The sequence below is a fragment of the Molothrus ater genome, chromosome 16 (assembly GCF_012460135.2).
Source record: "Molothrus ater isolate BHLD 08-10-18 breed brown headed cowbird chromosome 16, BPBGC_Mater_1.1, whole genome shotgun sequence".
Taxonomy (NCBI): domain Eukaryota; kingdom Metazoa; phylum Chordata; class Aves; order Passeriformes; family Icteridae; genus Molothrus; species Molothrus ater.
In genome coordinates, this window is record NC_050493.2 from 7449557 (window position 1) to 7470979 (window position 21423).

At 44.6% G+C, this 21423-nt stretch overlaps 3 protein-coding genes across 7 annotated transcripts in view; 2 read left to right on the forward strand and 1 right to left on the reverse strand.

Annotated features, from left to right (window-relative positions):
- Positions 1–516: 516 nt before the first annotated feature.
- ZP2 (zona pellucida glycoprotein 2) lies at positions 517–6308 on the forward strand. The gene is made up of 18 exons (XM_036392489.1): positions 517–557; positions 635–708; positions 882–965; positions 1041–1135; positions 1932–2090; positions 2414–2458; positions 2705–2869; positions 3301–3397; positions 3480–3661; positions 4072–4201; positions 4341–4522; positions 4602–4693; positions 4777–4901; positions 5150–5339; positions 5583–5718; positions 5805–5901; positions 5988–6074; positions 6166–6308. Exons 1-18 carry the CDS (start codon positions 517–519, stop codon positions 6306–6308), a joined length of 2124 nt encoding a protein of 707 aa, XP_036248382.1.
- Positions 6309–10058: 3750 nt separating this feature from the next.
- Positions 10059–14595, reverse strand: LDAF1 (lipid droplet assembly factor 1). 5 transcript variants are annotated; one of them, XM_054516605.1, is made up of 5 exons: positions 14486–14595; positions 13124–13253; positions 12580–12748; positions 12044–12182; positions 10059–10896 (listed from the first exon to the last, which is right to left on the reverse strand). In XM_054516605.1, the coding sequence occupies exons 2-5, from the start codon at positions 13193–13195 to the stop codon at positions 10806–10808; spliced, it is 471 nt and encodes a 156-aa protein (XP_054372580.1). In that variant the 5' UTR covers positions 13196–13253; positions 14486–14595; the 3' UTR covers positions 10059–10805. The 5 variants fall into 5 exon arrangements, with proteins under 5 accessions (XP_054372580.1, XP_036248606.1, XP_036248605.1 ...); XM_036392713.2 differs by having other exon boundaries at positions 13124–13258; positions 14486–14574; XM_036392712.2 differs by lacking the exon at positions 14486–14595 and adding an exon at positions 14219–14328 and having other exon boundaries at positions 13124–13258.
- Positions 14596–17454: 2859 nt separating this feature from the next.
- Positions 17455–21423, forward strand: part of DNAH3 (dynein axonemal heavy chain 3) — a 54866-nt gene continuing 50897 nt past the window's right edge. Inside the window, exons 1-5 of the mRNA XM_054516499.1 lie at positions 17455–17515; positions 19037–19150; positions 19935–20139; positions 20400–20433; positions 20922–21102. Of these exons, the coding sequence (XP_054372474.1) occupies positions 19052–19150; positions 19935–20139; positions 20400–20433; positions 20922–21102 (519 nt within the window). The 5' untranslated portion in view covers positions 17455–17515; positions 19037–19051. The remainder of the gene's footprint in view (positions 17516–19036; positions 19151–19934; positions 20140–20399; positions 20434–20921; positions 21103–21423) is intronic.

Below are 21423 nucleotides of genomic sequence, written 5' to 3' on the forward strand. Positions count from 1 at the left end.
GACATTAGCTGTTGTATCACAGGGACTTTTTCAGTTTTTGCTGTGAGTGCTCAAAAATAGAAGTCCTGACCTGGCATTCAGGCTCTTTGCTTTGTTAAAATATTTTCCTTAGTTTCAGGGATCTCTTCCCCATGATATCTTCACCAGTGCTTCAAACAGTCCCAAGGAAAGCCACATTGAGCTCATTGGTATCTCAAATGTTGTCACACTGGCATAGAAAACTCCATTTAAAAAATAACTGCGAGAACAGACATGCATTTTCCATGAAATATCCAACATGGGAATAAAGGGAATACATTATCAGAGCAAGAAAAGGATGCCTTCAAAATAGAGCAACCCCTATTAAAGGCTTAGTATTACTTTAAGGTCTCCTGTGAGCTGCCCCACTCAAGGAGCAGCAGGTGCAAGTGCTCTGTTCCCTGGGCAGCAGAGAGGTGGCACCTGAGTGAGCCAGACCCAGGGCCTATAAAACCCTCCCTGGGCAGCCACAGGCCAAGCTTGTGGTGCCCTGAAGAGATGGGGTTTGAGCAGCAGTGCTGGAGCACCTCGAGGATGTGGTGAGTGTGGTTTGGGGTACAAGAGGAGCTGGCTCCTTTCCTTGCTGCTCTCTCATTTGAGTCTCTTTTCCTTGCAGGTTGCTGCTCCTGTTTGGATTTTTGCTGTGCTTAGCCCCTTGTGCTGATGGCCTGGGGGACCAGGATCTCTTGGGTAATGTCCCCTCTCTGGGCTGGCTGTGGCGGGGATGTGGGTTTGGGCCTTGTTTGGAGCTGCTTCCCCTCTGCCTTGGCGTGGAAGGGCTCTGAATGGTGCCTGGCTGGGGCTTGCAGGGTGCGTGCCTCCAGGAGGGTTTGCTGGAGCTCATGGTGGCCTTTGTTCTGCAGAGAATGTGACCTGCCATCAGCGTGGGATGGAAGTTGAGTTTTCCAGAGAGCTTAGCAACTACTCCTGGCATGTGTGTGTTGTTGGTATGTATTGCTGCTGCCCTGGCCCTTCTGCTGACACCTGCCTGCTGCAGGGCTAATCTTCCACATCCCTCCTAGATGTGAGTGGAGAGGAGATCGTGTCCTGTGAGCACACTGTGGATTATGAGAGGCTGATACTCAGTGTCCTGTTTGTCAACTGCACCAGCCTGCAGGTAAAGGGGTCTTCATCCTGGGAAGCTGCTTTGATGGAGTTAGGAGATGTTTATTTTCCCTGGACAGGACTGGGTTTAATAGGGTTTCTATTTCTAACTTTGCTTGGGACTGAGGATACTTATACTTCTGATAATCTAAAACTTTTATAGAAGAACACTTCATGCCAAAAATCATAAAAGAAAACCAACCCCAAAGCTACTGAAGTTATTATTCTTTCAATTATCTATTAAATCCCTCAGCCTGTCATAAATGTTATGTTCTCCTGTAGAGGACTTGAATTACTTGACAGGTTTTCTTGTAGGGAGATGGACCAGGTTCAAGAGTTTCAGAGCACTAATCTATTTAAATATGCATTGACAGACAATTAACACCATATGCTGATCAGAGCTGTTGAGGTAGTATAGTCAGTGGGAGGCCAGAACCAGATGCTTTACTGGTATCTGTTACTTTTAAGTATTTGAAATACCACAGGACTCTGTTCTGCTGTTTATTAGCTTAGTTTTTTTGGACAGCTGACTCTCTGGCACCAAATTCTGCTGCTCCTTGGAGTTTTCTTCTTGACTTCTGCAGTTATCTTTGTATCTTCTGCTCTTCAACCTAACCCTGTGCCCCCCTGCTTTCCTAAAGAGGGCATCCTTTTCCTTTGGGCTTTTCAAACAAGATCACCTTGTCCTTGGGCTGGTACAGACACCTAAACCAGCTCTGGAGTTAGAGTTCAGGCCTGATGGCTTTCAGGTGCCCTCATGCTGCAGTGAGTACTGCAGCCTCTTTCTAATGAATGTCTCTTGTCTGTAGCATGGTCAGCACCAGCTCTGGCTGAAGCTGATGGTGAATGACACGATGGGAGAGGAGACTAATATCACCTACAGCACTCACTGTGACAGAGTTCCTGTAGATGAAGTCACTGCTCCTGTGTTTGCTGGCGCTACAAACTGCACCAAAGACTTCATGGCAGTAAGTAGAGGGGTGGAGTGCTATGGTTCCTGCTCTGAGGCTTGCAAAGCAGGGTGGCTGTCTCCTGGAGTTGTCTGTGATCTGGGGAAAGCTCCAATGAGCTGCAAGGAGCTCTCTTGGCTGCAGGTTCACTTTGCCTTGGCTGCTGGCTCTTTGGAGAGCTGGTTTGCAAATGGTCATTGATGATGCACCCAGTCTGGCTCCAGTCCTGTTGCAGGGGAAGCTGATGCTGGCAGTTTACTTTGGGAAGCTGTAGTGAAGATTTTGCTGTGTGGTTACTACCCTGCAAGTTCCTGCAGTCTAATTTTCATGATGTGTTTCAGGTTACCTTCTCAGGATTCATTTCAAGTCTCAGTGATGAGCATAAGGTATGTTCCTTCCACCTTCCACCTTGGGGAGAGAGCTGGGGGGGAGTGCCTGGGGTTTTGGGATAAGCTGAGCCTGATAGCTTCAAGTTTGGGCAGGGACCTCTCTGATGGACTTGCATCTTGTTGGGAAGCCCAGTTCTGGCCTGTCAATATAGGCTTGAGTGTAAAGTCTGGGAGGTGGCAGCCCTGCAGAGTGAAAATCTAATGCCTTGATGCCTCTGTGCCTTTTGATTTCCTGCTTTGCAGCTTCCAGCAACTCCAATGTCCTGGAATCTGTCAGTTGATGATGGAACCAAAATACATCAGCTAAGCCTGGGGCAAGCAATGCAGCAGGGCTATAACTTTCTAGTTGATGGCCACAACCTGATCTTTCAGGTGGCCTTTGCTGCCACTGGAGTTGTGTCCTACAAGGTATGTGAATGGAAGATGAGCACTGAGGAGTTACCCAGCCCCTGTTTGGGCAGCAGTCTCCCTCCTGTAGACCCAGGGAAAGCATTTTCAGGCCAGGGCCAGACCTGATGTTACTGATGCACTGCTGGGCTGAGCTGGTGTGGGCAAAGCTGTCACTGAACTGCCTGGCACAAGGGTCTGGGAAGGCACTGTGTGCCCCTCAGACAGCAGCACAGTGAGTGGGAATCTCCAGAAACAGAATTCCAGTTGCAGCCAGTCCTGGGAATATCTGACTGGCAGTCTCATGACCAGCAGCTGTTTTTAGAAAGGGTGAGGTGGGAAGAAGCTGCTGCTGCAGACCTGAACCTGATGCAGTATGTGGCCCTCTGGGGATGGTCCTGTGATGGATCAGAGCTGAGCACTGTCTAACAGAGCTCCATCTTCTTTGTCAGCTCAATGATAAGATGCTCTATACTGTGGCACTCAAGCTCATGTACGGCCCTCCTGAGCATAGACTGACAGTGGAGTCAAGACTGCTTTGTGCTCCAGGTAATGCATGGAAAAAGCCAGAACTTAACCCCCTTTTTCTCCAGGGAAAGTGATCTTATATTTATCCAAGACGTTGTTGCAGGTCCAGCAATCTGTAATGCAACACACATGACTATTGCCATCCCAGCCTTTCCAGGGATCCTTATGGATGTGGATGTAGAGAATAAGACCATCCCCATGGATCAGCTTCAGGAAAATGGAATCACTCTGGACACACAGAGAGGGATCAGGCTGTATATTAGCAAGGGAATCCTGAAGTCCAGGGTGAGTTCTGATCCTTGAGTCACAGGTGTTGGTGTGATCACACCTCCTTGGTGTTTTGAGGCTCAGAGGCACAGTAGCTTTGACCTTGGCTAAGCATCTGTTGAGTCAGTCATGCCCTGTGGCTGGCTGAGGGCAGGTGTGACTAAGATGAATGCAAACTGACTCTGTAATAGATAAGCATCATGCAAGGTAACTTGGGTTTCCTGGAGTCTTTTGGCAAAAACAGATGGAGGTGAAAATATTCCTCTTGGAGGGGGTGGGTATTTGGCATGCCTGGAGCAATGCAAATGAGCTTCCCCTGTGGCCAGAGTGCTCTTCAGGCTTGGCTTATTTGTTAATCAGCTCCAACAGGTGCATGAGTTTAAAAAGAGCTCTTGTCACACTCCAAGAGAATATCTCTTGTCCTTCAGATACGTGGGGAGAGCTGCTCAGGACTTCAGTACTACATGTCCTCTTTGAAACTGGCTTTTCACTTCCATGGGGAGACTGTGGCAATGGTGATGCAGCCTGAGTGCCCCTGTGAGAAGCACACACCAATAGGTAGGAGACTGACTCCTGCAGCTCCCTCAGCATGGCTCATTGTGTTACGCTTAGTGTTGGATTAGTTCACCCCACCAACACCTCCTGGCAGACAGAGCTGTCAAACTCACATGACAACTTATGTGAACCTCTGTTACAGCTGCTATGTGCACCCAGGATGGTTACATGGATTTTGAAATCCTGGCTGAGAGTACCACACCACTGCTGGATTTGGATACACTCAGGCTCAGGGATCCTGTGTGCAGGCCAGCCTACAGGTCACCTTTGAATGACAGGGTTCGGTTTCATGTCCCCCTGAACGGGTGTGGGACCAGGCACTGGGTGAGTGTGTGGCCAGGGCTGGTAGGGATGGGATTCAGGCACTGGCAATGCCCTTGTTAATGCTGTCATTTACCTGCAGTTTGATGGGGAGCAGATTCATTATGAGAATGAGGTGAGGTCATCATGGACAGACCTTCCCCTGGGCAGGATCTCAAGGGACAGTGAACTCAGGTGTGTCTGGAAACATCTTTAGCCTGTCCAGCACTGTATTACCCACACAACAATATGACTTACCTGCTCCTTCCCTGTTACAGGTTAACAGTCATGTGCTCCTTCAGCAATGGTGATGCCTCCCTCACTGTAAAAGTAGACAACCTTTCTCCTCCACCTTCTTCAGTGAATCAAGGCTCCCTCTCCTTAGTTCTTCTAAGCTACCCAGGTAAAGCTGGCTCTGGGCTCAGTTGGCTGGGAGGTATCTGGAGCTTGTGGAGGGGAGGGTGGATGAGTGAACTCTTCTGGTATGTAGACTTCTGTCCTGGTGTGCTTCCTTCCTGCTCATCCATGCTGCTTGAAGCAGATACCCCAAATATGTGGCCCTTGGACAGAGTTGTTCAACCAGCTGCAGTTGAACAGCTTGAGACCCTCTTTCCACCCTGAGTTAAAGATAAATGACTTTGGCTCTTGCAGAGGACTCGTACAGGCAGCCCTACCGTGAGGATCAGTATCCCATAGTGAGGTACCTGCGCCAGCCCATCTTCCTGGAAGTTCAGGTCCTGAACCGCAATGACCCCAACCTGCACCTGGTGCTGGATGACTGCTGGGCAACAGCCTCCCAAGAGCCAAGATCACTGCCCCAGTGGGACATTGTTGTAGATGGGTGAGTGCCCCACCACACAAATTGAAAGTACCTCTTGCAGTGGGTGTGAGGAGTCCCTAATTCTTCTCCCCTGCTCTGTCTTTAGTATGAGAGCCTTGTAAGTGCTGCCCTGGGATGCTGGAATTTGTAGGAAGAAGGTAGCACCTCAGCCTTGAACTTTAATCTGCTGCTTAAAGGAGTCAACACCAATAACCCAAATCTTCTCTACCCTGATGTTCTAACTTGGTTTTTATTTATTGGCAGCTGTGAGTATGACCTAGACAGCTACAGGACTGTGTTCCACCCTGTGGGACGTGGTGTTAGCTATGCTAACTATCGCCAAAGGCTGGAAGTGAAGACTTTTGCTTTTGTTTCTGGTGATAAAGCCCTTCCTGGCCTGGTAGGTGACATTGGACTTGGAGCAGTAGTAGGAGCAGTTGCTGTTTCAAAATGAAGAGGTGTCTCACTCTTCTCATTCTGTCCCAGGTATACTTCCACTGCAGTGTCCTGATCTGCCACCGTTTTCACCCAGACTCCCCGTTGTGCATCCCAAGATGCCCAAGGCCATCCAGAAGCAGGAGAGGTAATGTCTGGGTGGATTTTAGGTTGCACTGATCCAAGATAATCCACTGCACTGTGGGGTTCAACTGTGCTATGTTTCTGTTGTAGAAAGTGGGGTGGCAGCTGTGAACTCTGCTGTGGTGAGCCTGGGGGGCCCTGTCCTCCTCGTGCCAGAAGAGTGGTCTGCAGCCCAAGGTACTGAGCCAGGGGGTGCTGGGGGGGGTGTTGCTCGGGCTTATTGAGGCTCTGTCTCCACAAGCAAACTGCCTTTCCCCTTGCTTTGCAGGGAGCTCTCTCCTGAGCAAGGAGGCGTGGGCTGGCATTGCAGTGATTGCTGTTGGTGTTCTCTCTCTGGCCACAATGCTGCTATTTTTGGCTTTTCTTAAATGCCTAAAGAGAAGAGCATACATGGTAAATGTGGTACATTAGTGTGCATTTCCAAATAAACTTGGAGTAGTCACTTGGTGAATTGTGTCTGTCATGTATTCCCGCTCCTGCATCTAGTTATGCAATCAACACTGCTCATCCTCTGAATACTTCCTTATTGTAGATTTGTCCTTAACAATTGCTATAATACTTAATTTCCTGAGCATCTTTGTTCTGAAACAGACTGCTATGTTAAATTCCTGTTGAACTTTGCAGCCAGTTTCCTTTCTTGAATTGCTTATCATTTTTCACAATTGTGATTTCATTTAATTGGCGTTTTAAAATTCCACGTTGTGCCAGTATCTGCAGGATGAGTAGCTTCTCCAGCTGCTCTTGTAAACATGAGCCCTGCACTGTAACTGGAAAGTAAAACCTGGCTTTATTGAAATTATTTAGCAACTCCCAGAACTTGTGTTAAAACTTTACTGTTAAAAAAAACCCCCAAAACAAACCTCTTTGTCCTTATGGGAATCAGATCATCACAGAAGGTCTTCAAAGGAGATAGACAAGGGAGGCTTTACTGTATATAGCAGCCCAGAAGGACACTAGGAAGAACTAAAGTGGAACAGACTTCCTACTGCCAGAGCTGGTCTTCTGATGGCTGAAAGTTCCTTTGGCCACTTAATAGGGGCACCAGGAGCGTGTAATTTGGGGGTGACAAAATTTCTTCCCTCAGACTGGGGGAGGAAAAGTGTGAGTACAGCTAAAGCTGTCTTGTCTGCAATACTGCAGCACTGTCTGTAGCTGTAACACTGCCCACCTGAGGTTGAGGCAGTTTTTCATGTGGTTTTTATTTTGTACATGTTGCCTTGCATAGTCAAGGAAATGAGGCATAGAATATAATTGCATGTGACAGAGTGAAAGTGCTTTGCTGTAGTAGGAGTGTAACAGCCTTAGGTTAAACGTTGTCTGGCAATTTTGTGTGAGCAGGGAGAGTGATCATCACAAGTCCAGCTCTGTGCTCTGAGTGTGCAGGGTTTCAGATCAAGTCAGTGGCCAGACCCTGACACTTGTCCAGCATGCTGTGCATAAACAGCACAGGCTGTGGGCTTGTCTGCCACAGCCCCTACTTCACTTAGGCATTATTAGTGAACTATTATTAATGCAATAGACTTCAGGCTGCATTTTCTAAGTATTAATGTGTATCTCATTCAAAGAGAGCATGGAGTAGAGACCATGATGAATGTGATCATTAGACATTGTTAGTATTTAATCAAAATTATAATGATATAAAAACAATGGAACTATGAATCTCACATTGGAGCCACTTAATTAAAAGTCAGTTTCTGTCATTGGCCTGATAGAAGTCAGGGTTGAAAGGATTACTTAAGCTACTGTCCAGCAAACAACCTGCTATACTTAAGTCTTGTTGACTTAGCACTTGGCTGGAATATGAAGTATTTCTGCAAAAGCCAGGTAAGTGGTCCTTGATAAAGAGGGTTTATGTACTTAACTGTATGCTGTACTTCACTGTATGGGCTTTTAGCTCTTTTGACCCTAATAGGGCTGATCTTAATATTCCCTCTCTCCATCCTTCTTGTTCTGAAGTGTGGGGAAAAGATCTTTGTGTGTGTTCAGGTAGAGAAGTTTCTTTGTTTCTTGTTGATGGAGTTTGAACCTTTGCTCTAGGGTGGTTGGAGTTTACTAAATAATGTTACAGTGACATGTAAATGTGTTAGTTAACATCCCAATAAGTGAAAATATTTTTTCTATATCTTACATATGTAAATCTGCAGACTTGCACTAGTTGAAGGTATTTAAAATAACTCAGCTACCTTCTGAATGGGAAGCAGCAAGAGCTTAACTTTTGCTCTTTGACTTCTGTATTTTGTGCTATTTTTACTGCCTGAGGAGGTGAGACAAAGAGCTTGCACGTGGTGACAGCCATGTAGGTCAAAGAGAAGGTTGTCCTTGCCTGGTTTCTGCCCCTGGCTGATATTGTTTGCTTAGGGTAAGACTTCAGATGTGGCATGTGAGAGGAGACCTGTCCCTGGTTTCTGGGAGGGTTAACCATAGTTCTCTCTCTCAGGGTGGCTCATTTAATGCTCTTTAGGGACATTGCAGGGGTGCTTTGGATGAAGAATCTTAATTTAAATCAAGGAAAACACAGGATTGTGTTCCTTATTTTGCACATAATTTACCCTAGAGCCCAGCCACATGCATTCTTTCCCTCTTCCTCTGTGTGTGCTGCTACCTCTCTCTTCCCTGTTGAAGTGTGTTATCTGGAAAGTTTAAGCTCATCTTACAAGTAAAGAAATTATTCCTTTCCTGCATTCAGGCAGAGGTCCCTCTCTTCCAACACAGGGCAGGGTGAGGTGGGGATGATGGTGCTGCATGAGAAGGCAGAGGAATTACTCAAGGAACCTGCTGCAGGTGGAGGCAGCATTGACTCTGCAGCCTGAGCTCAAGCAGCTGCTTCAGGAGACATACCACAGTTGGTTGCCCCAAATTTCCTTAGATGTGGGGTATTTGGGGTCCCCCAGGCTGTAGGGCCACGAGAGTGGCTGCCTCTTAAGGCATGTGTATGCCTAAAGTAAGGGGCAGGGAACCAGATCTGTGAGAGCTGAGTAGGCTGAGGAGCTGCTTGGGAATGGGGCCATGGGGTGGGAGTCTCCTGCCAGATTCTTGTGGGGTTGGTGGTGTTCTGCAGAAAGCTGAGAGCAACTGAGAAAAAGGGGACTTGGCAGGATCCTGTCTTGCTAAGGACTTCTTATCTCTACTGCAGTCTTTAATAATTCAAAGAAAACAACCCCTGCCCTCCTTTTAAGGGATGCCTTACTGTCTCCAGTAAAACACCTACTCTATGCTGACCTAGTTTCTTCTTCAGCATCTCTCGATTGAAATCCTTACTCTGGTGATGGCACTGCAGAAAAAGCAGCTCTTGGTGCAAGGACACAGCGAGAAGCCTTGAAATGACAGGCTGATAAGCATGCAAAGGTCAGGGCAGCAGGAGCAGAACTGTTCCAAGTGTACCTGCAGCTAACTGAGAATTCACAGTTTTAGTTCCTGCTAAGTGCTGAGGACAGAAGGAATTATATAAAGCAAAATACATTTAAAATGCAGAGGGAAATGGTTCATGTTGGGTCAGACTCTGAGTGGGACTGGATTAACTTATTTTAGTGTCTGCTGATTTTATTAAGTAATGTCTCTTCCCTTCAGAAGATGAGGACATAAAGGAAAGTGAGGGGAAGGATGCAGCTGTGTATTCATGTATGAGCTGTGCTATAAAGATTTTGTGTTGTAACTTCAGGCAGGTGTAAGGGCTTTATTGCTCTGTCTTTGGAGATGCCTCCTGGAAGCTCTTGCAGGCAGCCTTGCCTGAGGGCAGGCTGGCTCTGTGGCTTTGTGCTGTTTGCTGAATTAATGTGCCATTAAAAGAAAGGGCTCCTAGAAATCTTCTGGGAATTATTTCACTCCACAGCTGATGTGTGGGGCCAGCTTAGCCTAAAAGCTGAAACTATTAGCACCACTACTTTGTTAAGCACAGTATGGCTCAGGTAGGCTCTGTGTCCATATTTTAGTCAAGCAGCAGGTTGGTTCATGCAAAACTAAATACAACTAATTTAGACCTTAGACATCTGCATTTCCTTTACAGGCATGAGAAGGGGAGTAATCTGCAGTTTGTGGCTTAGCAATGTTGGCCATACAAGATACTTTATTCAAGGAGAAAAGCTTAGCTCCAACTGTAGCCTTCTTTAAACAAGTTGTGAAAAAACTGCTTTTACTGTAGAATAAACCAGACTAATAAGACAATCTGGTTAAACAAACAGCACTTTATTAAACTAAAATAGTTAATACTTTATGCTTAAAAATATAATAACATTTGCAAAAATGAAAAAGTTTAAATAACATACAAAAAGTTACAACTGAGAAGCAAACCAGGCAATTTAAATACCTAAACAAGACCTAAGCATACCCCTGATATGATGAGGCAATGAGAATAAGTAAAATATCCCTTTGGAATAACACAACATCTAAAGGGAGAAAAAAGCTTAGACCATGACATATGACAAACCCACTTTTCCCTTTATAATGAACATAAAGCATTGTTGTACTCATTCTATTTTAACAAAGGTTGTTAAGGCTTACAAATATTTTTCCACGTTCAAAATGCATTTCTACTGTTCTGAACTGTGCTACTTTTGTATCAAAATGACCACTGCTATGTACTAAAGGGAGTACATTCAGAATTCCAGTATCTGAGAAACCAAATATCTCTCTCCCCTTTCTGTTCACCTTGCCATTGACTTAACAGTACCAACTATTATTACATCCCTTTACCAAACTCTGTGGAACACTCCATCACGCACATACTCTTACCACAGCACTGCTGCTTCTTAATTATTCTTAAGATCCCTTTTACAGTGCCAGTGTAAGATGTATATTGATTTTTCTCAGTTTCCAGGAGTAGACAATGATTGAATGCTTAATGAGTAAACAATTACATAGCAAATGCTGGGATTGTACAGCTAAGTGCCTATGAAGTGGGGAGAAATCTACCTATTCACTCTTTGCAGTATTGGCAGAAAGATCCAAGCCAGGCTGCTTCTGGGGTAAACTTCCATTAGCATCTTGCTTCCTCATCTGAGCCCTGTGGACATGAGAAAAGAATGGTTTTATTGTCTGTTCCTCCCTAAGATTATCTTTTAATTTTTTGCTCAGAAAAGCAGAGCTTTTTGAAATGTCCCAGACAGGTTTATATCTGCTGCTGGTCTAAGCTTCTCTCAAAAGACAGAGGAACAAAAAAATAGATGGTGTGATCTGTTTTAACATCAAAGCTGTAGTTAAATGGGGCTGGTGTGTAGGATGGATTGAGCATTTGGATATGCTATGGAAAACAGAAGTCTTCTGGAGCTGGTGGGCAGTGCTGTGGATGTGGCAGCATGCCCTGAACTGGGCTTTGCACCATGCTTTTGTCACTCTGCTGCCACCTCAGGCAGCTTTGTGTGTCCTCAAGAGCTGTGCAAACACAGCTGTGCTGAAGGAGCTAACTGAGGAAGCCTAGCAGAGAGCAGCTGTGCTTTTTCTTCTTGCTCTTCCCTATGGCACAGTGATTACCGTGGCTCTCGGCCTGGCACGTATTTCAGGGGGCCACAGGTGCCACTCTAGCACAGCCTGCTGCCTCCTGCTCTCAGCTGCCTGGATGAGGCAGTGCTGACTGAAACAGGCCTCCAAAGTCCTGACAGGCACAACTGGCAACTTACACAGTGCAGTATCCTACAAAGCCTGTTCTTTTTATTTTGACCACGCTGTCCTTTTTAAGTACTCCTCTGCCTATCCCAAATCTACAATGCATTTTGTTCCTTTACTTTACAAATGCAGGTAGCAGAGATAGCTGGGTCTTCCTGCAGGAAAAACTGTAAGAGTTCATCTCCTACACAAAATTCAACTTGATAGTAGGTTTTAGTGATGTTTAAAGCAACACATTAGAGTGAGATAAAGATGTATTTTACTGCCTGCTGTCATGTTGTGTTAGCATGTTCACATTTAAAGAGCAATTGTGTTTCCTCTGTCCCAAAAAGGGAAAAGGGCATGAATTAAAGCTCATTTGAATACCTATCAATGACCAGACAGCTGCATTTTAAGCCATGAGGGTAGCCCAAGATTCAAAGCATTCAAGAAACATTAGTAGACTAAGCAACAGTGGCTCATTTAGGGGAAAAAAAAAAAAAGGCAATGAATGCAATAGCACAGTTACAGTTTGAAATCCAAGCATGGATCAAGCCATCCATACTCACCTTGATGCACACCAGTAGTTGACCAGAGTTGAAAGTGCAACGTAAGAAACACTCAGCACTCCAGAAACTCCCAGGGACAGGGCTCCCAGGCCACACAGCACACACAGGAGGGCTATGCCCCCTATGGCTATCACAACACCTAACAAAACAGCACTCTGTTACTTAAGTCTATGTACAAATAGAAGAGCTGACATTCTACCATAACCCCAATTTTAAACAATTTGGGAAAGCCATCTTCCTCACTCATCTGGGTAGCCTTCTTAAAAGCTGTGCATGCTCAAGGTAACTGGCTTAGGCATATCCTGGTGGCTGGGATTAGAAAGGAAATAGGAAAATAGGATTTCCCCTGTATAGACTACACTTAATTAGATTACTATTCTTGTATTAAAGAGTTTTACTACTGATGAGATTTGAGGACTACACACAGAAATCCTCAATTGCCAGGACTCAGGCTTCCAGAAGGAAAAATTAAAAAGGAAAAAGATAACATGCATTAAGAGGGAATAGGTAAGTACATCCATGAATACATACAGTACCTTCCATGACTATTACACCAATACAGGCCATTACAGCTGTTGTAACAACAAAAACCAGGAAAAATCCAACAGGAATAGCTGACACTGCAATAAACATCAGGAGTGATAAGGCAACAAAAGGATGGTCATCTAAATATTGGCCAACACGAGAATTCATAAAGGCAACAACCTGCAGATGAAAGAAAAATGTTTTAGACTTTTTTTTAATCTCGTGTCACAGATACCTTTCACAGATTACTGCTGCTGTACTGAACCACAGGTAGGACAGAACTTTTGTCAGTCTGCAGCTGGAATAAGGAGCACTTCTTGCCTCTGTTTCAAAAGCATGCTCTACTATCTCAAAGGGTTATGCCAATAAAACACAAAAATGCAAAACAGGCTTCCCTCTTTCTTGACTGAAGGTGTGGGAGGACAGGCCCTCCCATAGGCCTTACAGTGTTCACTTAAAAAATAGGGAGTGCATTTAAATAAACCAGGGTGTGATATGCCTGATAGTTACAAAAGGAGAGCTTTATAAACACATAAAATTACAGTTCAGACCCACATTCGCGTTGCTGTGGATGGTCTGCATCACGGAGTGCCATTGCTTCTGTAGTTCCTGCATTTCTTTAGACATATTATTAATCCTCAGCCACGACCTCTTCTGAACAGCCAGTTCTCACTCTGCCATCCAACTTCCCTTAAAGTTAAGGCACAATTAGTAACAGGCTCATAGAGATGCTTTTTGAAAATGTTTCCCTTTGTGCTAAAGAGAGAATGCAAGTTTCAGCTGAAGTGATACACAGTCTAAATCATTACTTTTACAAAAGCACATCTAATGTAGAGGGCTTGTCCCTGCAAGCTCTTCTGAAACTCCCACAGCCAAGTAGCAAGATACAGGTGACTCTTCTCCCTTTATAACATTAACCCCGTGCTTACCCATCAGGGTATTCACTTAGCAGTAAAAACATCACTTCTAACCACCTGCACGGACAATTTGTTGCTATGGGTTCTGGAAACCAGTAACACACTAATTGACACTTATTTCTGTGAGTGTCCTTGTGCTCAGCATCGAGAGCATACCCCACACAGCTTCAAAACTCGGCGTATGCTTCCAGATGCTCTGCACATACTGAATTGTGTCAATTTCAGGGAAACCTCAGCTCAGTAATCTCCCTGAAAATTTCCAGCTGTTGTTGCAGGGGGACCCTTACAAGGGGCAGCTTCGAGGGTGCATTTTGCTGTTTGCTACCCCGAGCAGCCAGGGTGCCGGTGTCCCTGCCGTGCCCCCCGCACCCACACGGGCCCTCCCGGGCACACTCACACACAGCGGGTGAGCCCCGGCAGCGCGGGGCAGGAGCTGCCCGCGGGGCGCACCCGAGCCCGGGCGTTACCTCGGCCACCGCCCGCGGCCTGCACCGGCACCCAGCACCGGCGGCCGGGGCACAGCGATCACCCCCCGGTCACCGCCACAGCCACCCCCACGAACCAGCGTCCCGGGCCGACAGCGGCTCCCCGGCGTGTGCCCCCCGCAGGTAATGGGGGACACGGCCCCGCTCCCGCGGCGCTGCCGGGCCGCGGCCCTCCCGCCCAGCCGGGCAGTGCCGGAGCCCGGGCTGGCGGGGCGGGGCGGCGCCGGCCCCGGCAATGTCCCCCTCACCTGCGGCTGCCGCCCGCCGGGCCCGGCCCCGCTCGGCCGCTCGTCCCCGGCTGCCGGGCCTGCTGGGCTGGGGGAGCGCCGCTCTCCCGCCGCTGTCTCCTCCCCGCGGGGGCCGGGCAGGGCCCGCCTGTGGCGGCGCAGCGCGGCCGTGGGCGTGCGGCTCTCGGGCCGGGCTGCAAAGGCCGCTGGTGCTTGCGGCGGTGCCTGATGCCTCTCGGGTGTCCTATCGCATACCCCTTGCTGTCCTGCCCTTCACCCCGGCCCTACCTCAGCCGCTCAGTCCGGGCACCCTAGGAGTGTCCGTCCTAGAGGTTTGTGTTGGTTTAGGACATGCAGCCTGGAGCTTTTTGGAATGGAGGATGGAAAATGAGGGTATCTGCGGTCTCCGTGCCGCTGTAGAGGCGTGCAGAGGCTGCTCGGCCTCGGTGCCAGCAGTCGCTCCGTGGGTGTCCCCAGTGCCACCGTCCCAGGCTGGCGGGCAGCTCGCCGGGAGCTGGGAGAGTTCGGTCCCGCCGTGAGGGGCGCTGGAGCAGCCGCTGTGGGACGCCTCACCTGGCTCCAGCACCTTCCCCCGTCCCGGTGGCTGTTCCCACACGTTCCCACCTCGTCCTGCTGCCTCCGGGTGTTTTGGTGCCCACGTGGCAAACCTGTTCGGGGAGATGTGCCATGTGAGGAGTAATTGCGTTAGGAATTCAGCCGGGTTTTCAGCAAAAGCGATGCGGCTGCAGCGCCTCAGCCTTTGGCTGGGGCTGTTCTCGGCAGCGATGCTCGCTGAGGTGTGCCGCGCGATGATGGTTGGGCCTGGCTGTTCTCCGGAGCCATCATGAGGGTGTGAACAGGCAAGCCTGAGGTTCAGTCAATTCCCAGCTTCTGCTACGCTGATTTTTTCATGCTGTAAATTGCAATCAGAAATGAGTTAAATATTCATGTTTCTCATGCCTGTTTTAATAATTTAATTGGTGCCACCTATGAGAGTATTTGAGAGTATTACAAAAATGGATGTTAACTGTTTCATGATTATTTTTTTAAAGGCAGCAAAATAAGTAGCATGTCTCATTTGGAAATTAATGCAAAAAGAAGTTTTATGAACTATGTGGGTTAGACTTATCAGTCTGTTGGAGCTGTGTGTCTTTGAGGTGCTCATTTCAATGATCTCTGCAGATACCAGGATTTGTGTAGACAAAGGGAATAGGATTTGCATTATATTAACACATATTCGGACTGTGGAGTCTAAAAGCCTAGCACAAGATACCTGCAAGAAGACAATGGTCAAGGCAAGTGTATTTTGCTTAAGCTCTTACTGTGTTAATCACTCATATTATTAAAGTGCATAGTGGATTGATATTCCTGGTATACTAAGGTATATAATAATTAATTTGTTGGTTTGTATACTTTTTTAAAAAGTGAACATAGGGAAAACTTACTGGCAGAATTGCAGTGTGACATAACTCAGTGATAATGACACTATAAAGTTTAATGGAGCTGAGTTTAAAGTATACTGGAGATTTAAATTTTCTGGCTGTTTTCAAGCATGCCATAGCTGCAGTTTTGAAGATAGTCTCGTACTTCTTAGTAAATTATTTTCTTGCTATGCATAATTATCTCTTCTGCTAAAAATTCATATATAATCTTCCTCTATACAAAACAACTGGTTTTAATGTTTTTCAAGCAGCAGAGATAAGTTATTCAACTTAGAAGGGCATGCATATATGAGCATCCGAGTTGATGTGCACAGAGAACAGTAGTTACTCTTAACTGCTGCTTAATTGAGCTTGTCTTCATGCCAGTGTCAGCTCCAATTAGCAGGAAAATATTCATGTTGCAAACCAGCGCTGCAGTATTTGGAGACTTACAGCACACATTAGCCAAGCAATTACCAGCAGCAGCATTGCTGATTTTGTACCCTGCACTGCTGGCCCGTGTTTAAAGAACAGTGGCCAACAACAATGTTCCACTTGTAGGTGGTGTAAGGGCAAGACATAAGGAAAACTGTGCTGTTAACTCAGGGATATCAGCCTTTCTCACAGCTCACAGAAAACCGGATGAAAAATAGCAAAGATGATGGGAAAAGGTTTAAACTTGAACTCTTGTTGTGTTGGCAGAAGATGTATAAGGCCCTCTTGAGGGTAGCTATTAAGAGACTATGCTAGATCTCATGTTGGATGGTTGTAATTCCCATTTGTGGAAGAATGTGATGGAAGACTCTTTCAGGACATGGTGATGAATGTGAGTGGAAGGCAAACGTAGACAGGCTTAGAGAAATTGAGACTATCCCACCTGCTGTGTTCAGATCTTCAGGGAATTTGATTCTGAATGGTGGAAAAGTGGTAAAGGTGTTTGGATTCAAGATTTTGACTCTTGAATATTTTTTTCCAATGTTCTTAAGAAAATTTGGATTTATAGAGGCTTTACTGCTCTGGGAGCTCTCTGCAGCGCTTTCATGCAAAAGTTAGAATATCTCAGGGATCTCAGGACTACATTTTTTCATAACTTTCAGAGGTAAAAGGAGCCTGTACAGGTCCTCATTGATTCCACAACTGAATCTCCCTGACCACAGCTTGGCACAACACTGAAAGGGGCTGTTTCCTCTCTGCTGGGGGAGGAGGGAATTCTGTCTCCAAGCACCAGCTATGCTGTAACTGGGGCAACCAAGCTGAGGACTGAAAGGCAGAGTGTCAGAGCAGTTCACCAGGCTGTGACAGGCAGAGGGACTGGTAACAAGGGCACCTGCAGGTAGTTCCTGCCCTTACCCTGCTCACCTCTGCATCCTGTGGATGGGTGAGGCATGCAGGGTGTCTCTCTCTTTCTATTTCCCATTCCTTTTGACTTGGCCTTGTTCTTCTTGGCAATTAATGTGTGGTTCTGCTGTAAAACACAGCTGGGGGGCCCAGAGTCCCTGGGACATTAGAAGAGAACAGGCAGCAAGGAGGAAACTGGTGTTGGAGAAAGTGGAAAGGGCAGGGTTTAAACAAGTCTTGCTTGAAGGATATCTGGGGGGAGTTAGGAAGATTGAGGTGAAAAGTGAGCTTGAGAAGAATGGTGAAAAAAAGAGCATGGAGGAAGAGAGAAGTTATTGTTGTAAACAAGGAATGTGAGAGCTGATTTTTCTTCTTCCTGGCAGCTGGGATAGAAGCTGATTGACACCTTGTGTAGTACCTTGAAATGAGTCTCTCATTCTTTTCCAGTGCATGTAACAAGAAGGATGTTCACACTGAGGGAGAGGACCAAAAAATCCTAGGCAAACGGAAAAGCCAAAGCAAAATAAAGCCAAAAACAGAGAGCCCAAGTCTCCTGAGGGTAAGATCCTTCTATGACTGTGAAAGATCAATAACTTTGTCAAAACTTCAGATGCAATTGGCCATTACTGGTGATTAGTGGTTTGATATTGGAAGAAGGCTTATTGAAAGACACATGTTCTTGTTAAATATTATTTGGACTTAATCCTTTATAACATACTTTTTATTAAGGATTTCTTTGTTCAAATATTAGATGTTTGAAAGGTTACTTGGCATATAAGTCATGAGTTGTTTTAGGATGAAGGATGGCTTTTTTAATGACTCTTATACCTTTAAGAATGAATGAATGGGTATCCTAATGAACTGCATAATTTATTCATTTTTAAAGTACTCTAAGGCCCAATCCTTTAGTCATTAATCAAGAGGAATTCATGCTCTCTTTAATGAGTTATGTCTGGCAGTGATAATGTCTTTATTTCTGTGTGTGTGCAGGCATGCTGAGGAATACCAAGGAGGTAAATCAAATCAGTCCTTTCTCAAATTTTATTTCTAAATGGGCTCTTCTTTGATATTGAGGAGGACACAATTTTGTCTGCTAGAAACTAGGTTCCAACAGCCTCGTTTTTCAGTGATACGTCAGAAAGCAATAACCATGTGCTGAAAGTGTGTTAAAATTACATAAAAAAATTATATCCTATTCAAACATAATTGTATTGGTAATAACTTCCTCTTCCATGGTGATTTAACTCACTGGTGTTCAGATACAGCACACTTCCACCTCCTTTTTCTCAGTGTCACTGTGTGTTCAGGAAATTGTTCTTTGTGAATCTCCTAAACAAGTTTGATTTAGGAAACTCAGAACAGACTGTGGGTGAGACTTTGGCCTATGCTAAGGAAGGTTGCCATCCAAAAGCATCTTAAACACTGTGAGGTTTAGTAATTTTGTGAATATATCCTGACAGAACTTTTATGGCATCCTGGAGGCCATATCAAAGTATTGTCACCTTGAAGAGGTGAAACATAGTCCTAAAACATGTCAGATATCCTGACATTTGTAGTACAACACTTTGCAGAGTACTTGTGAGCAATTTTTTCTCCCAGCAGCATCCTGGTAATAGCTTCTTCTATAACTGGCTCCTTGCAGACATGGAAAAAATCTGGAGGGTTTTTTTCCCCTCCCCAGTAATACAGTTCACACAGCTTGGACTGTTTCACTGTCAATTTGTCAGTCAGGTAGGATTTAATATTCTAATGTCCAGAGTTTATACCATTCCAAACTCCATGTGGAGTTTTTAGTATAATTTAAAGTATTTAACTAATTTTAAGTAGTTTTCAGGGATATAAAAATAAGATTTTTTTTTAAACTGGCATTTACTGGTGTTTAGAAGTTTTATAAAATGACTGCAAAAACCATGTTTTGATGAGGAACCCACCACAAAGAATGGCTGTTTCCTTAAAATTCGAAAAGTTGCCATATGTAATTTTCGATGAAAACTGAAGGACTCTGTTCCTTCTTCATGAATCTTTTTTGAAACAGAGTATTTCATAAACATCTTTGAAGTTGCTTTTCATTTCTGTCTAGTCAGGAAACAACTCCATGTGCAGTATGAGTCGTCGAAAGCAGTCAGTGAAATTATCCTTCCAGCGCATGCCTACACCTGCTTCTGCTTCAGATGCACCTTCAGACTTGTATGAGGTATGTGCTCTCTCCCCTGCTGCCAGGGTATGCACACATTCCATCTGCTGGCAAATTCCCATTCTTTGCAGTGGGGTTTGGGGGGTATGGTGGTACTGGGTCAAAGGTTGAACTTGGTGGCTTTGGAGGTCTTTTCCAGCCTTAATGAACCAATGATTCCAAGTATATTCGTGGTTGTATCTCTTGTACTTTTATCTCTGAGGGTATTTTGAGACATACATCTCATGTGCCTGTGAGGTATCTTGGTAAAGTTCAGACATCAGGACTGATGAAAAGTCCATCAATACGTCACCTCAGAAAACATGGAATGAACAGACAAAAGAAGTCTACAAATCCTTACTGTGATGTGAAAGACAAGAGCTGAATTTGTTAACTTGTATTTTATTCTTCAGCTATTACAAGGACTGAGTGTTCAAAGTAGATAGGTAATTAACAAAGGCCTAAGGAATAGGAATTTTCTAAATCTAAGCAAATATAAGAAGAAAAGAAGCAAGATAGAGATGTGGGGGGAGTAGAAAGAACCAGATAATGTCTTCTCTTATTTATTAAAAAATACCTTGATTATGCAAAAAAAAAACCCCTGAGTATGACTGAAGTGTTCTGTAAAATTATCCTTATTCGTGTGGAGAGCACAGTGATCTAAAAATGGATGGATGTCAAATGCCTGTCTGACCTATGTATTTGCTTTTTGTACTAATTGATGTTTAATCCTGTTCTAGTCCTAAGAAGGCTTTTTAAATTACCGTGCTTTGTAAAACTTTTCCTTTTGTTTTTCCAATTTCAGCTCGTTCTTCAGAAAACCCGTTATCCTCCTTTGATGCAGGAGACATCATGGACTTTGGCAGCTCCCTTTAAAGAACAGCAGCACTACCGAAGCCCCAGTGACTCCATAGCCAACAACTACACTCCTACTGCACGGGATTTAAAATTAAAAAATATTAAAAAAATGAAGTCCTTTTCAATGATAGAGATATCACAGCCTTCACTGTGTATCCATATTTGAATGCGTTTATATGTTCAGAGTCAGTATAGACAAATTTGCCAATACATGCATAACTTATATAAATGTTTCACATTTACTAGTTAGGTTCATCCCTCCAAATAATCACATACAGTGCTTCTCTGTGACATTGTATTTTTTTCTTATTTCATTATGTGATTAATTATCTTAGCTCTGTTTTTCACCAATATGAAATATCTTATTTGAAAAAGATATCTGTATGTGATTTTTCTTAACTGAGATTTAAAGCTGCGGGGAAAAAGAGACGATGGAGTTCTGACAGGTAATGTACTGTAATGGTTTAAAGATACAGATTATTACAGTAAATCTGGTTTCATTTGTGATTTAATATTTCTTTTTACTGAATGCTGTGTTAAGCGTCCAACCATGAGAAGGTAAGGCCCTACAAAAAATGTACCTGCATCAAGACTGGCTTTTGAGTCACAAGATTTTAATAAGATAATCACATGAAAATACATTATGGTATTGGGCAACGTAAATAACTGTTCTAGTAGGTTTGACTCTGATAGAACTGCTCATAAAATGCTGCCTGTCTGAGTGATACTGGGCAGTTGTAAGGTTTGCATGCTTACATCCTTTATGTTAAAGTAGTATATTGTATTATGCAATTTTAGTGAGAGGTTTTTATTGAATAATTGAAATACTTCCATAGGTCATACTTGTCCTCAGTGTAGCACAAGTGGTTTATATAATCTGTGTCATACATTACTGCTTCTTTATTCACTAAACTTGTATTCTTTCTTTCAAAAGTACTTTGTTAAAGAGTGTGAGTCGCATTTCACTGAGTGTACCTGCTCATACACCAGAGCTGCATGTCATAAATTATACAAACAACCAGCCACTGACCCCAGAAGAACAATTTGCTCTCATGGATTTACATGAGAAGGAGATAAGTAAGCGAGAAAAGATACCTTCAAGTGATGATTTAGAGGTATTTATATAATTTCTTTTTGAGATGAAAGTAGCAGCAGTAATCATCTGAAAGATTAAGTAACTGCTGTTAAATATTGTCAACTCTTTCATTTGTTTGTAGCTACTCTGATTTTTGTTGTAAAGGCTTTGCAAGTTAAGTATCTTCCCACATTCTTAACCTCTCATGTTGTTCTCTAGTACTTTTTTGATCTGTAATTTAATATGCTGAACTGAGTTCTAGTGGTCTATGTGCTTGCATCAACACCAGTGGAAGAACTGTAAAAGATGTCAGTGCTTTAAAAGGAGCATAGATAGATAGCCAAAATCCATTCTATTCAAA